The sequence below is a fragment of the Populus euphratica genome, unplaced genomic scaffold, assembly GCF_000495115.2.
Source record: "Populus euphratica unplaced genomic scaffold, PopEup_1.0 scaffold149.1, whole genome shotgun sequence".
NCBI lineage: Eukaryota > Viridiplantae > Streptophyta > Magnoliopsida > Malpighiales > Salicaceae > Populus > Populus euphratica.
The window spans coordinates 785,244-799,248 of record NW_011499946.1 but is presented as its reverse complement, the minus strand read 5'-3'; the positions used below and the strand labels follow the sequence as shown (position 1 = coordinate 799,248).

At 31.6% G+C, this 14,005-nt stretch overlaps 3 protein-coding genes across 5 annotated transcripts; all 3 read left to right on the top strand.

Moving 5' to 3' along the window:
- Nucleotides 1–884: 884 nt before the first annotated feature.
- LOC105137621 (21 kDa protein-like) lies at nucleotides 885–1,687 on the top strand. Its single transcript, XM_011043428.1, has one exon. The coding sequence runs from the start codon at nucleotides 913–915 to the stop codon at nucleotides 1,522–1,524; it is 612 nt and encodes a 203-aa protein (XP_011041730.1). The 5' UTR covers nucleotides 885–912; the 3' UTR covers nucleotides 1,525–1,687.
- A 4,899-nt stretch (nucleotides 1,688–6,586) lies between these two features.
- On the top strand, nucleotides 6,587–7,403 carry LOC105137620 (21 kDa protein-like). The gene has a single exon (XM_011043427.1). The coding sequence runs from the start codon at nucleotides 6,635–6,637 to the stop codon at nucleotides 7,259–7,261; it is 627 nt and encodes a 208-aa protein (XP_011041729.1). The 5' UTR covers nucleotides 6,587–6,634; the 3' UTR covers nucleotides 7,262–7,403.
- A 1,996-nt stretch (nucleotides 7,404–9,399) lies between these two features.
- On the top strand, nucleotides 9,400–11,944 carry LOC105137619 (protein RMD5 homolog A-like). 3 transcript variants are annotated; one of them, XM_011043423.1, is made up of 3 exons: nucleotides 9,400–9,543; nucleotides 10,223–10,289; nucleotides 10,512–11,944. In XM_011043423.1, the coding sequence occupies exons 2-3, from the start codon at nucleotides 10,247–10,249 to the stop codon at nucleotides 11,717–11,719; spliced, it is 1,251 nt and encodes a 416-aa protein (XP_011041725.1). In that variant the 5' UTR covers nucleotides 9,400–9,543; nucleotides 10,223–10,246; the 3' UTR covers nucleotides 11,720–11,944. The 3 variants fall into 3 exon arrangements, with proteins under 3 accessions (XP_011041725.1, XP_011041726.1, XP_011041727.1); XM_011043424.1 differs by lacking the exon at nucleotides 10,223–10,289; XM_011043425.1 differs by lacking the exon at nucleotides 9,400–9,543 and having other exon boundaries at nucleotides 10,223–10,293.
- The last annotated feature ends 2,061 nt before the right edge of the window (nucleotides 11,945–14,005 follow it).

Genomic DNA, 14,005 nt, shown 5'->3' with positions numbered 1-14,005 from the left:
TTTTGATATTTTTAGAAATACTTTTATTTCTTTAACATTCTTTTTTTAAATTTAATTTATGTTGAAAAAAAATTAAATAGGCCCACAGTATAGCTGCTACAACCCATATAATAATATGTCTTTTGAAGCAATACAATCAAACATAACTATAGGCCCAAGTCCATGTATCTTTGGATTATTGTCCCATTATACAAAACGATATTAAGATTGGCTAGAGTTAGTATTTATTTTATTTTATTTTATTAGCTAGAGGTAGTTGTTTTCATCCGCGGGTGTGTGTAGCTTCATTTCTTGAAAACTTTCTGCAATTTCTGATGTTTCATAGACTCTACAATTCTATTCCCAGGGCTCTGGGGAAGATTTCCTGATCTATCAGTAGTACACACTACACACACACACACACACAGAATATATACAAGACAAAAACTATAAGATTATAGCTGACAATAATTTATTTCCTTTCTTTCAAGCTAATTCTTTTCATAGTGCTATTACTGTCCATACATGAAATTAAGTTTTTCGGATTAGATTAAGCTTCACAAACTTTCCTGAATCCTTTCTCCTGGATTAAATTCATATAGGACATTCAAAAGAACAAAAAAATTGTTCAGATTCCTTTGTCTATTGTGAATAGAGGACCACAGACAAAACTACAACTCTTCTAAAAGTGATCTGAAGGTTTCAATCGTTTTCCAAAAGTGACAATCCTATTTCAGTGCATGTGAATCAGTACTGCTCGATCTCATCTTTCCCAATCGCTTCTTCTGTTACCGATCACTAATTCAAGAAATTGTGCCCCACATTTTCGCACTTCATTACAATTGTTGTAGGGCACATTATCCTTTAAAAGGTGTACAGTAGGACCTTTTGCTTACCATCCACACACCATCCCTCAATAACAATTCCACTGTAATGGCATCTTCAGCAGTTTCAAAGCAATCCTATTGCCATAGCCTTGCCATCCTTAGTACCACTCTAGCATTCTTTTGTGCAGTGAAAACTTGCTTGGCTGAAAACTTTGAGCCTCAGGTTGAGTCTGGTGATGATTTTATTAAAACCTCATGTGGGGTGACAAGGTATCCAGACTTGTGTTACAAGAAACTCTCAGCTTATGCTGATACCATTCAAGATAATCCTACACAATTAGCCAATGTTTCACTATCAGAGACCCTAAAAAACGCAGAGTCCACGTTAATCATGGTGCAAAAGCTATTGAAAAAGCGCAAGCTAAGGCCTAGAGAAGCTGGCGCCATAAAGGAATGCGTCGAAACCATGAAAGACTCGGTCGAGGAACTTCAGAAGTCAATGCTAGCAATGAGCCATCTTGAAGGCCCAGATTTTGAAATGGAAATGAGCAACATACAAACATGGGTAAGTGCTGCCTTGACGGACGAAGATACCTGTATGGATGACTTTGAAGAAAATTCCATGGATGGGAAGGTTAAGGATACTACAAGGAGCTATATCGTGACAGTTGCTCAGTTAACTAGCATTTCCTTAGCTCTCATTAACAGTATTCATTAATCAGCTCCAGTGAACTTAATTAGCCATAAGTTACTTACTCCTCTTCTCTAGTGTGTCTCAATACAAATTAAAGCAAATCCATGGATTGTTTGCTCTAGCAATTTGGTTGGTTGTAATAAAGTTTGTATTACTTTGTTTGTGCTAGAGACCACTCATTCTTCCTTATTCTCTGCTAATTTAGGTAGGCATGTTCCAAGGCATAGAGTTCACTAATTAATTAGGTAATTAGGTACACCAAATTAAAGAAATTCAGCTTAGGACTAGATATGCATCCATATCTTTGAAGAAATTAGTGGAACCAGAATTAAATGCAGCATGAATTAAATAAAATATAGGTGTTCTTGGTAGAGGTAATATTTGAATTTCTAATGTTCAAGTTGCCATGAGAAACTTAATTTCCATTTCAATCAAATTTGTTAGTGTTTTGATTTTTTTTTTTTGCATGTACATGTTCATGATTGACCCTAATTAGATGTGATTATAATTTTTTTTCCCTAAATTATTAAAATTTATTTTTCAAATACATGCCAATTATTAAAATTTATTCATGCACAAAAGTCTGCCTAATGTCTTCAAATAATGCTCTTCCCCAAAGCAATTAGTCATTGCATCATTGTCCAAACAAAAAAGAGACCTGAACATAGTACAAAACACACATGCTTAATCATCTAATAAATTTCATTTGGCCAAACAACCTAATTTAATAGCTATGAAAGATTGGAAACATCATCCAGGTTAGAAAAAAAATCAATGTTAATTTTTTTTAATCGAAACACAGCAAAAATTCAAACCTAAATTCCCATTTTTACTCGAGATTAAAAACATGGTATTGTTTGGGCTAAAATCTTGATAAGGCCCATAGCTTCGAGTCATGCTTCCAAAGTTTATAAAAGTGCCAAAATGCCACCTAATGTGGAGAGTTCGAATCATTATTCTGAAACGACCTCCAAAATTAAGAATATTATAATCCTGCCCTCCCCTAACGCCATATCATGCATCCTTCCCTCCTTATGCCTATTGTTTGAATTGTTTGGAAATATAATTGTAATTATTTTTTAAAATAGATTAAAATAATATTTTTTAAAATTATTTTTGATATAAATATATTAAAATAATTTGAAAACATTAAAAAATATTATTTTAAAATAAAAAAATAAAAAATTAATTTTCTTCAAAAACATTTTCAGAACATAATATCAAATACACCCAGCTTCCTGCACCTCTCCATCTCCAGCACGGACTTGATTGTCGATGGTTTTCTTTGAGAAATACACGAAAGATATTGTCACTCTCTTTGTTCCCTTGCACAATAGTTTTGCAATCTTAAATTAAGAACTCTTCTGTCCTTTATTGAAATTTTATTTTCGAATTCTTTTGTCCTAAAATTTCAACCATTGGATTTATCACTGAAGAAAGTATATTCAATATAAATTATTGTTACCAGAAAAGTCACTTGCAATGATACAAAGACATTGATTTGCGTGGAAAATGGTGCATTAACTTTAACGAAGTTTCCATTTAAAAAATTTAATAATTATCTTTATTTAAAAATTTAAAGTGTTAGATAAAATTTTAAAAATAGTTTTATATTACTAAAAATTTTATAAATCTATACTATTTTATATTTAATTTTATTTATTAGAATAAAAATGATAAAATTTAAATTTATAATTTTTTAATTATAAAAATTTAATATCATATCAAAAAATTATTTAATTATAAATTTTAAATTATTAGATAGAATTTTAAAAATAACTTTATATTACCATGTGATATTAATCAAAATCCATTTTACATTGCCACTGAAGCGTTTATTTATGAATATAGTTATGATTATTTTTTAAAATATTTTTTATACTGCTATTCTAGATTACTAAATAAGTGTTTATTTCGAAATGTGGTTGCAGTTGCTTTTTAAAATATTTTTTATATTGAAATTTATTAAAATAATATTTTTTTTATTTTAAAAAATTATTTTTGAGATTAATACATCAAAGTAATATAAAACATATAAAAAAATTAAATCTTAATAAAAAAAATTATTTTTTTAAAATACTGATTAAGCTGTATTTCCAAAAGGATCTAATCCCTTCAATCAAAAATAACATGCTAGGTGACTTCATAATGTGATGGAGTGCATCATTATTTTCCAGTCTTGATAAAATGCATCTTCCCCATATTCCACAATATTTGCTAATATTCCAAGAAAAGAAAAAAGAATCTTGACATGGAGTGAATACATGGATGTAGATGATCATTAAGCTTGCCCCAAGAATAAGCATGGACACCGCCATCTCTTGAGCAGCGAATCATGCAAGATAGGGTTCAAGGCACATGTGAACTGCCCAAGGCATGTGTCCATACAGAACTTATAGGGCAGGCACATGACTAGCTATAGGGTTTGACCTTTTGTATTTCTTCAAGAGCTGGTTAATTAATTAGTAGGGCACCTCCATGCCGAGAGCCTCCTGTTTTCTTCAGTAGCCTTGCTGACCGATGCGAAACAATGTTCTTCTTCTGTCTCTGTCTTCCTCATCTTTCCAGGACACAAGTTATTGTTCGAGGCATATTAGATAAAATGTCGACATTTGTTTTGGGTTCTTGCTGTTTATTGAAAATTATTGTAAAAATCCATTTTGAGGAATTTTTATACCTCTTGAATTGGTTCAAGAAATTGTAGAAATTAATCTCCCAAAGCTTAATTTAAAGCAAATTTTAAAATAATGACTTAAGATTGGGAGTTACTCCTTTCAAAGTTTTGCAATCAAAAGATTAGATCCACACCTTTTCATAATCTAAAGCGAATTCTACTTAAGCAAATATAAAAGATTCCATGCATTGATCATTACCTATCCATAAAATAAACTCCTTTTGATGTACCTACAAGGAGTTGAAAGTTGGAGTCTATCACATGCTACCCATACAATATATGTTCCATTCTTAAAATTAAGGAGACCCCTCGAAGCAAATGCAACCTTTTTCCAATCCCAAATTCTTTTAGTATATTGGAGAGTTGTTGCGGTTGTTTTTTAAAATATTTTTTATTTAAAAATATATTAAAATAAGTTTTTTTAATTTTTAAAAATTATTTTTGATATCAATACATCAAAATAATATAAAAAATTCAAAAATATATTAATTTAAAATAAAAATAAAATAAAATTTATATTATTTTACAAATATTTTTAAAATACAAAAATAAACAACATAATTTATCTATGATATCTTAGCATTTGGAATTAGACTAACCGAATAAAGATTAAAAAATATAAGCACTTAAAAAGTGTTATTTTGATTCTCCACGACCATTGATATAGCATTTTATAAACCAATAGCATAATCCTCCGCATCATTTTCGGATGCATAAACATTACTTCAAATAGCTAAAAGAGTTCTTGAAAACTTTAGCACTACCCCGCTATTATTATATTGATATTTTATATTCGTATAATTCCTTTAGGCAGTTGTCACATCATTGTAATACCACCATAATCATTGAAACAACATGGCTTTGTTTTTAGCCGAAAAAAATCCAGCTCCCAAACCTCCCCTACTTCTCGGTCTAATAAGAAAATTAATTGCAAGCTACCTTATTGATTTTTTTTATGTTCACATCTCCATTCCACACACACACACACATATTGCCTAATACAGCTAAAAAAATTAGGAGATTTGATTGTACTTTACTATTTATATGGTCAATGAAGCACACTTCTCCTTTTTTTTATTTTCATGATTTTTTTATTATATGCTTGAATTTTTTATTGATTTTTTTAATTTTATCTTTTAATATTTATTTATTTTTAAATTGATATTCATAATTTATTTCAGTTTACTTTTTATGAAGTTATTATAGTATAAAATAAATGTTATGATATTTGGTTGACTTTCAATTAGTTTTCATAACTTATTTCAATTTATTTTCTATAAAGTTATTATAATCCCAAACAAACAGATTGGCATTTGATTTTTTATTGATTTTATAATAATTTATTTTTGTTATAATATAATTAAGAAAAAAATAGATTAAAAAGGAAAAAAATATTAAAATTCAGTGGAGTTTATGACCCGAGTTGTGGTTTTGCGGAATAAATTATGAAACTTAAGCCAATCCAATATACCATGATCTCACTATTAAAAAAAAATATCATTTAAAAAAATTAAAACTAAAACATAGTTTTTACTGATTGTCTTTGCATTCATCAAGTTAATTAGATCATGTCGAAATAAATTTTATATAATTTAATTTTAAATTTAAATTAAATAAAAAATTAAATCAAAAAATTTTAAAATTAATTTGTTATTTTAAATTCAGTAATAAAACTAAATAGTTTATAGCCTAAATATTTTTTTATGATTTTTTTTATAACACGAGGTTACTAGCTCGCATTAATTGGGTTTTTGACTTTTGACCGGACTTCAATCTTTTTTTCATAACCCACTACATCAACAAAAAGATTTTCAAACGTTACTACAACTTACATGACATTAAAGTACGTGGAACAGGATAGGGTGATCACAACTTACAATTAGACAAGAGTAAAAGATAGGCAAATGGGCAGTCATCTAGATAAGTCCACCTTTGTAATTTATTTTTTGAGGTATTTCTTACGTACCAGCAACCATAGAAAGTGATGTAACTATTAATTTTTATATATATATTTTGCATATTAATTGAATTTGTTTCAAAAGGAAATATCTGAATAAGTTATTCGTATTTGAACAGATAATCTGTTCCTTATAATATTTTTTCTCGTAACCTTTTTTCCAATACTCAAATCTCAAATTATAACGTGATTAGCGTACCTTCTAGTTTTTCAATATATCATGCTAGGCTTGCCAGCCCTTATAATATATCAAGCTAGTAATCTTATTCATCCGTCATCGCTGATCATGCGTGGCATCTCATACTGCATGGCTGCGAGCCACGCCACCCATGTGATTTATTTAAATTCCATCTGATTTCCCACAATTCTATGTTGATACGTAACATGCACAGTTGACAGATTTTCCCTATAAATTGGGATCTTCACACACCAATATTCAATGCAAAATAGAGATCGAGAGATAGAAAGAAAGAAAGAAAGGAAGAAGGGGAGCTAGATCGATCATGGAAGCTAAAATTATTCCAAGCTCAACGTCTTTCAGTGTTTTATCATTGCTTCTTACATTTCTTCTGTGCATCTCATCATCAAATGTGCAAACATCCTCAGCAGCTATCACCACCACAACAACTCCAAGCAAAACATACACAAACTACCTCAAAACAGCTTGCAATTCCACCACATATCCACAACTTTGCCTCAAGTCCCTCTCTTCTTACACCTCCACCATCAAAACCAATGAACTCAAACTATGCAGGACAGCATTAACTGTGGCCCTCAAAGCTTCTAGCAACACATCCAAATTGGTAAAGAGTATATCAAAGATAAGGGGGTTAAGCAAGACTGAAGCTGCTATCATTAGAGATTGCATTGAAGAAATTGGAAATTCCATTGATGAGATCAAGCAGTCATTGAGGGTTCTTCGCAGATTAACAAGTTCTGACAGAGAATTTCAGATTGATAACATGAAAACATGGGTCAGTGGCGCGATAACGGATCAGACTACCTGTACAGATGGATTTGATGGCAACAATGTAAATTATGCAGTCAAGCGCGCGATCACGAAAAGTATAGTGAATGTTTCTAGGCTGACTAGCAATGCTTTGACATTTATAAATAAACTAAGTTACTAGTAACTTTATTTCCTTTATTTTATTTTATTTTTATTCAACATTTGTATACAGGTTCTTCAATTCTGATCATGAATGTTATATCTATTTTAATTTGTTCTAAGTCTTTAATGGTAGGCTATCCTCAATCATTATGCTTCACATATCTTAATTACTTGTTTAATATCGGTAAGAACTGATGTGTCTCGTAAATATTTAACTAACTAATTAATAATGATCGCTTATTCATTCTCACAAAAATAATGATCATTTATTTTAATTTTTTTTGGCAATAATTTCATCAAAGTACGTCATCGTTCAACCCACCTGAGGACCCCAACAATTGCGATTGAAAGTTTAATCAATTTGTGGTATTGTGCTTGATCAATAGATATGAAACTTGAGAGGTTAACATCAATGTTGTTAATTAGCTAAGTTATTATATTAAGAAAAAGTTTATATCTAAATTAGAGATTACTTTCTCTTATCTCTTTTCAAACAAGTTATTTTATCTTTTCTTTAATTTAAATTTTTATTGTTTCCAAACGAGTTAATCTATCTTCTCTCTAACTTAAAGGCTGAAAAAAAAAAGATTTATATTAAAATGAAAATTTTGCTCGTATAAAGTTAGCTATATATATTTTTTTTTATATTTTACATTTTAGTCATTTATGTTATAAATTTATATTGATACAGTAATTTCAAATCCATTTTTTTAATTAGATTATAAAAAAATTAATTGTTTTATGTTCATCTAAATAGTAAAATTGATTCATTTTTTTTTAGATTAATGTGAGTTACTTTGCGCGTACCACGACTAATCTCATGAGTTTTAAAGTTAACAACCATGTAAGCCTCCAATGATCATCATATAAGCAATCGAGAACTTAAACTTGAGATCACAGAACAAGCAAACCTCTTAATTCCAAACTTTTCTTATCACCAAGATAATTTATTTATTTTAATTGTTTTGTTTATGTTAGTATTAAATATCATTACAGATACCTTATCAGGTTGACTTCAGTTTATAATTGAATTAGAGTATATAAAAAAAATCATTTCATGAAGTTCAAGTCCGAGGATTCATGTCCGAGTTTTTTAATTCAAGAACCACATTCTGCAGATTAGGTGTGAAAAGGAAAATTGTTGTATTCTCTTTCTCATAATTATTTTATTATAATTCCATAAATTAAGTATGCTTGGTATGAGAAGTAGGCTTTTGATGTAGTGAAATGAAAGGATTAAACTATCCGGGTTTACAAGTCAATGATGTTTCAAGACTTCGCTCCAACTAGATTTTAAATTAAATTGATAATTAATTAAATTAAATTTGTTTAATTTAATAAAAAAACATGCCTAATTTTTGGCAAGAGAAAATGCAAAGTGAAATTGTTCTACCATTTAATTGAAAAAAATCTTAAAATAATATTATTTTAGATTGATTCATATTAGTTTATAAACTAAATTTTGAGTTGAATTAATAACCGAACATGGTTTAATAATTTTAATTTTAGTTTTAGTATTGATATTTGTATTTATATATTTTAAAATTCTATTAGGTATATAAAAAAAAATTCATTCACCAATAAATGAAAATGATTGTAATATTAATTTTTTATGCTTGTAATTTCGAGTTTTGGTCGAGACATTTTTAACCCACAGCAAAAACAATGTCTTAAATGTAAAGGTTTAATATGGCAAACCTCTGAAACTTAAGGGGCTACCCTACAAGTAATCTATTTACATTTTTACCCTTCACGTTTCGAATCTTTTGGTAAGACAATCCACCTGCCTTCAACAGTGCTATCATAATGGAACCAACGGTTAAGCTCACCAGTATTAGAGGAAGAGTCGTTGAGCTTATAAAACTCTACCTAGAATTTTACCTGCATCAATATCCACGTCATTATCCACGTCACTTGTAAGAAAGATCAACCTTGGTTGATAAAAAATAAATTTAAATTAAAAAATTCAAAATCAAAATAATGTTTGTTGTTTTGTCAAAAAATAAATAAACTGGTAGAATGATTTTTACTTCAAATTGTTTGGGGATGACTTATGAAAATTATAATACGTTGAGGGACTAATTAGTACTTACGCATTGATTTTTTTATTTATTTTTTTATTTTGTAAAACAACCGATCTGATCTTCAAAGGCCAAGGAGATCAGCTTTTTCATCCTACCATCTTCTACCTCTCCCAAAACTCCACAACCGTTAAAACCGCCGCCCAAGCCGCCATCAACCTCCTCCCTGCCGCCGACCAATCTCCCCATAATCTAACGCCCAAGCCTCCAGCATCTTGTGGTACGTCCCTCCTCTCTTCCTCCTCCTTTTTCTCTAACGTTGCTCATCTTAATTTTTTTTTAACGATTTTGTTGGGCTCTCTGAATCATTACTATTGTGAAAATGGTTGATAATCTCGTGATTAAGGCGAAACCCGATATCATACTGTTCTTGTTTCATTGCTATAGTGGGTAAAAGTGAAAGCTTCTGTTTTTGGTTCTTTGTTTTTTTCATGAGATTGCTGAAATACCTTGGAAGATTTGAATCTTTTTTTAAAGAAAATGAAGTAGAAGGTGTCAGTGGATTTGGATTTGTTTCATTTTTCCAGTTCTTGTTATTTTTTAGTAAAGTTTCCTTGGAAACTTATGATTTAATATAAATGAATTGATTCGTTGACTATGTTGTTTGTACAACGACGATCATGGTGACAGATTAGCAACGGATGTAAAGGTGTAGCTAATTTGCAATGGATTAGTGACAGGATCTTCAATGAATTTTTATGATTTGCACCAGATTGAAAGCAATTTTATTATTTTTTGTTCAAATTTAGTGTCAGAATTTAGAAAATCCATTGCAAAAAAATAAATAAAATTGCAATGGTTAATCTAGCAACGGAATTATGAAATCTGTTACAAATTCTTTGAGTGTTGAGGCTCTTTGCAATGGACTGGATCCGTTTGACTATCTGCTGCTAAATCAGATTTGCGATGGAGATTTACTAGCAATGCGTTTCTGCTACTTTGCAAGGGATAAACGTCGGTTTTCTTGCAGGTGAAAATCATTTGCTCTTTTCTTTTATTTCTCGTGACAGTGATAACAGCTAATATACTCTTATCCGCACTTTGATGCTTCAAACTCAGCATGAGACTTTTTTTGAAAAGTATTGAGATTTTTGTTTGAAAATATTACCAATTAAGTATTACTTTGTGTTGCGTTGGTGGTCTTTGCAATTGAGATTGGTGATGACCTTCCCTTTTCTGATATTGCAGGTGCTTTTTATAGCTATTTCTCGGCTCAAACTAGTGACAGTGAAGTGAAAATGGATCTGAATCCCATCAAGGATGCATTTGATCGTGTTGCCAAAAAGCAAAAGATGTCTGGTTCTAAAACACAAGAAGTCGTTGCTCAGATGATACAAGAGATTGAGAATTCATTAGAGATAATTAAGGCAGAACATTTTGGTTCTGAAGTGGACTGTAAATCTGTCTTTGGTGAACTTAAGAAAAAGTTGCTAGAAATTGCTCCACTCAGTCAGCTGGAAGGCACACAGAAGGAACTAAATATAGCTCTGAGCAAGTACCCAAAACAGCTCGAGAAATCTTTCATCCCAGACATATCCAAAGCTTATAGAAACATCGATTTTGATGCTCACACTGTTAACCAGATAATTGCTGGCCATTTCTACCGGCAAGGACTGTTTGATGTCGGTGACTGCTTTATAAATGAGGCCAATGTACCAGAATCTACTGCTGCTATGAAATCTCTTTTCTCAGAAATGTATATGATACTCGAAGCTATGAAGAACAAAAATCTAGAACCTGCGCTGAACTGGGCTGCTGCCAATTCCAATAAGCTCAAAGAAAATGGGTCAGACCTGCTGTTGAAACTTCATTGCCTGCAGTTTGTTGAAATACTGCAAGGTGGAAGTAGAAGCAAAGCGCTCTCATATGTTAGAACTCACATTTCTCCTTTTGGTGCCAACCATTTTTCAGAAATCCAGAAGCTTATGGCCTGTCTCCTGTGGTCTGGAAGGCTCCATCACTCTCCATATTCTGATTTACTATCACCTACTAATTGGAATGTGGTGGCTGAGGAGCTTACGAGGCAGTTTTGTAATCTTTTGGGGCAGTCTTTTGATAGCCCATTGAGTGTGACAGTAGCAGCAGGGTTCCAGGGTCTGCCACCTCTTTTGAAGTTTATGAATGTGATGGCAGGGAAGAAACATGAATGGCAGTCAATGAAACAGTTACCAGTGCCTGTGGAGTTGGATAGGGAATTTCAGTTCCATTCCATCTTTGTATGTCCTGTGTTAAAGGAGCAATCAACTGACGAGAACCCCCCTATGTTGATGCAGTGTGGCCATGTGCTATGCAAGCAGTCTATCAATAAGATGTCAAAGAACGGGTCCAAAACTTTTAAATGCCCTTACTGTCCTTCTGACATCGATTCAACACAGTGTAGGCAGTTACATTTCTGATTTGTGCCCAAACTTTGTACATTAATTTGTATAAAACTCTCTCATGAACCGAATGAAATGATGTAGAACTGGTGATTGTGTGTTGTGTAGTGTAGCCAGGGGTGTGATGATGTTGGCAAAGCTGGTGTGTGATGTACTGTTTCTCTATGAATTTGTTGTAAATAGACATTCTTTGGATTTTATTGTTGGCCGTTGGAAGCCATTTCCACAGGCTTTTGTTTCCCACTGCTTTGGTTACTCGTGTAAATGACTAAATGTCCTTACAGCTACTGTCAAGCCTGTGGCCTGCGGGGCTGTTTCGCAAGCAGGAAATGAGTATTTCAGCTCGCAAGGCATATGGCACCTGGCTTTCACCCTGTCTTCCGCTGCTCCTATTACCTGCGTCGGTGAGTTACTTGGTCCTTCACCTGAGTTCGTTATGTGAGAGCTTACATATAAGATGGGTTCATCTTATATATATAAATCAAACTTTTTATTTCTAATGGAGTGGAATTCCCAGCTCACATGTGATTCCCAAACAAATCTCCTCCACATGAGAGCCTGGCTTTCACATTGAAAATTACTTCCTCTCCAATGGAGGGTGCCTTCACAATCTGAGGGCCTGTCATGATTTGTGGCTTACAACTCTTGTAAGGGCGCCTACCCTTCACTCCTATCACGGAAGTCTCTGTCTTACTGCTCCATGAGCACAGCCATGAAAGTCAATCCACACTATTTTCATGCTCATCTTAGTCAATATTGTGTTTCTGATATTCAGTTTCAGATTTCTAACATAAAAACATGGATAAGTGCTGCGGTTACAGATGAGAGTACATGCACTCTAGGATTCGATGACAGGAAGATATCTGATGAAGTGATGAGAAAAATTAATATGAATTGCTATGCTGGCTAGCATTGCTTGGGCTCTTATTAATAAACGAAGTACTAGTTCTTGTTCTTGTTTTGGTTGGACAATTTGTTTACAGTTTCTTCAATTCTGCTCAGCTTTTTTATCCAAAAGTTTCTTGTGTCATAATCACATTTTTTTTTAATTAGTAATGACTCGATTCCAATTATGCAACAGCACATTTTGGTATCTAATGAAGGCATGGCGTGTGCTCACAGAAAAAAATGAAATTTAATTGTACTGGATCATGAATAGGGTATCCCAGGCATACCCAACTTGTTAGATGGTGTTCTTCGCTGCGGTTCAACCGTAACTTTGTAAATTAAAAAAAAATATTTAAAATTATTTTTTATATTATTTTAATATATTGATATTAAAAATAAATTTATATATATATATATATATATTATTTTAATATATTTTCAAATAAAAAATATTTAAAAAAATAATATTTAGCATTAGTTTACACATCTCCTCTTGAATTAACCAGAAAAGGCCTAAAATTAACTAGAATGAAAATGACACTATTTTGAAGATTGACATGAAATGGATTTTGGGATGTGACCTTTTGTTTTAGTTAAAATAATATAATTTGTTATTTTTCAAAAAAATCTTCAAGTTAAGTCGTTGGATCTGAATTAATTTTAATAGTTAGATTTGAATTAGTTTTGATGAATCAATTAAATTCTAAAATATAAAATTAAATTAACTGAATTGTATCATATCAGTACTATTTTTTTTTTAATCCTGGTTAAAGCTTCAAATCACAAAATTCCAATCATGTCAATCTAGGTTTAAAGGTATGATAATTGGAGCTAGCACCCCAATAATTGGAACCACCAGCACCCCAAGTGAGGAGCTCTATAATTGGAACAGAGGTCACCGGCAAGCAAGCTGGATCATGTTCAAAATAATTAGAAGCAATTGCGCATTCCTCTGGAGATATGGCAGCTAGCTTGAATTTTTTTTACCTTTTAATTAGCTAATAGAGGGTTACACTGTGATTTTTTTTAAAAAAAGAAAAGCTTGATTAAAAAAAAAATTATTTTAGGGGCTTAGTTGTTATTGACTGGTTATTGAGGGCTCCCCCCACCAATTAGCAACCAAATTAAGCTCTCACAAAGTCTCGACAAGTAAACACTTATGCCACGAAAATCACAGCTAACACTATAATTTAATTAATCCAACAAGTCAAATATTTCTGGCTGACACAAGCTGTGCGCATGGGGAAATCACTCAAGAAATCCCGACTATTATATATATATATATATATATATTCTGGATCTTGCAAACCATTTTGAGAGATTCTGTACAAGAATTGTCTTATGATTCTATTTTCACGTGACATGTGACCCTGCTAATTATTAACTGATCAAATTAATAACATGTTACACTGAATT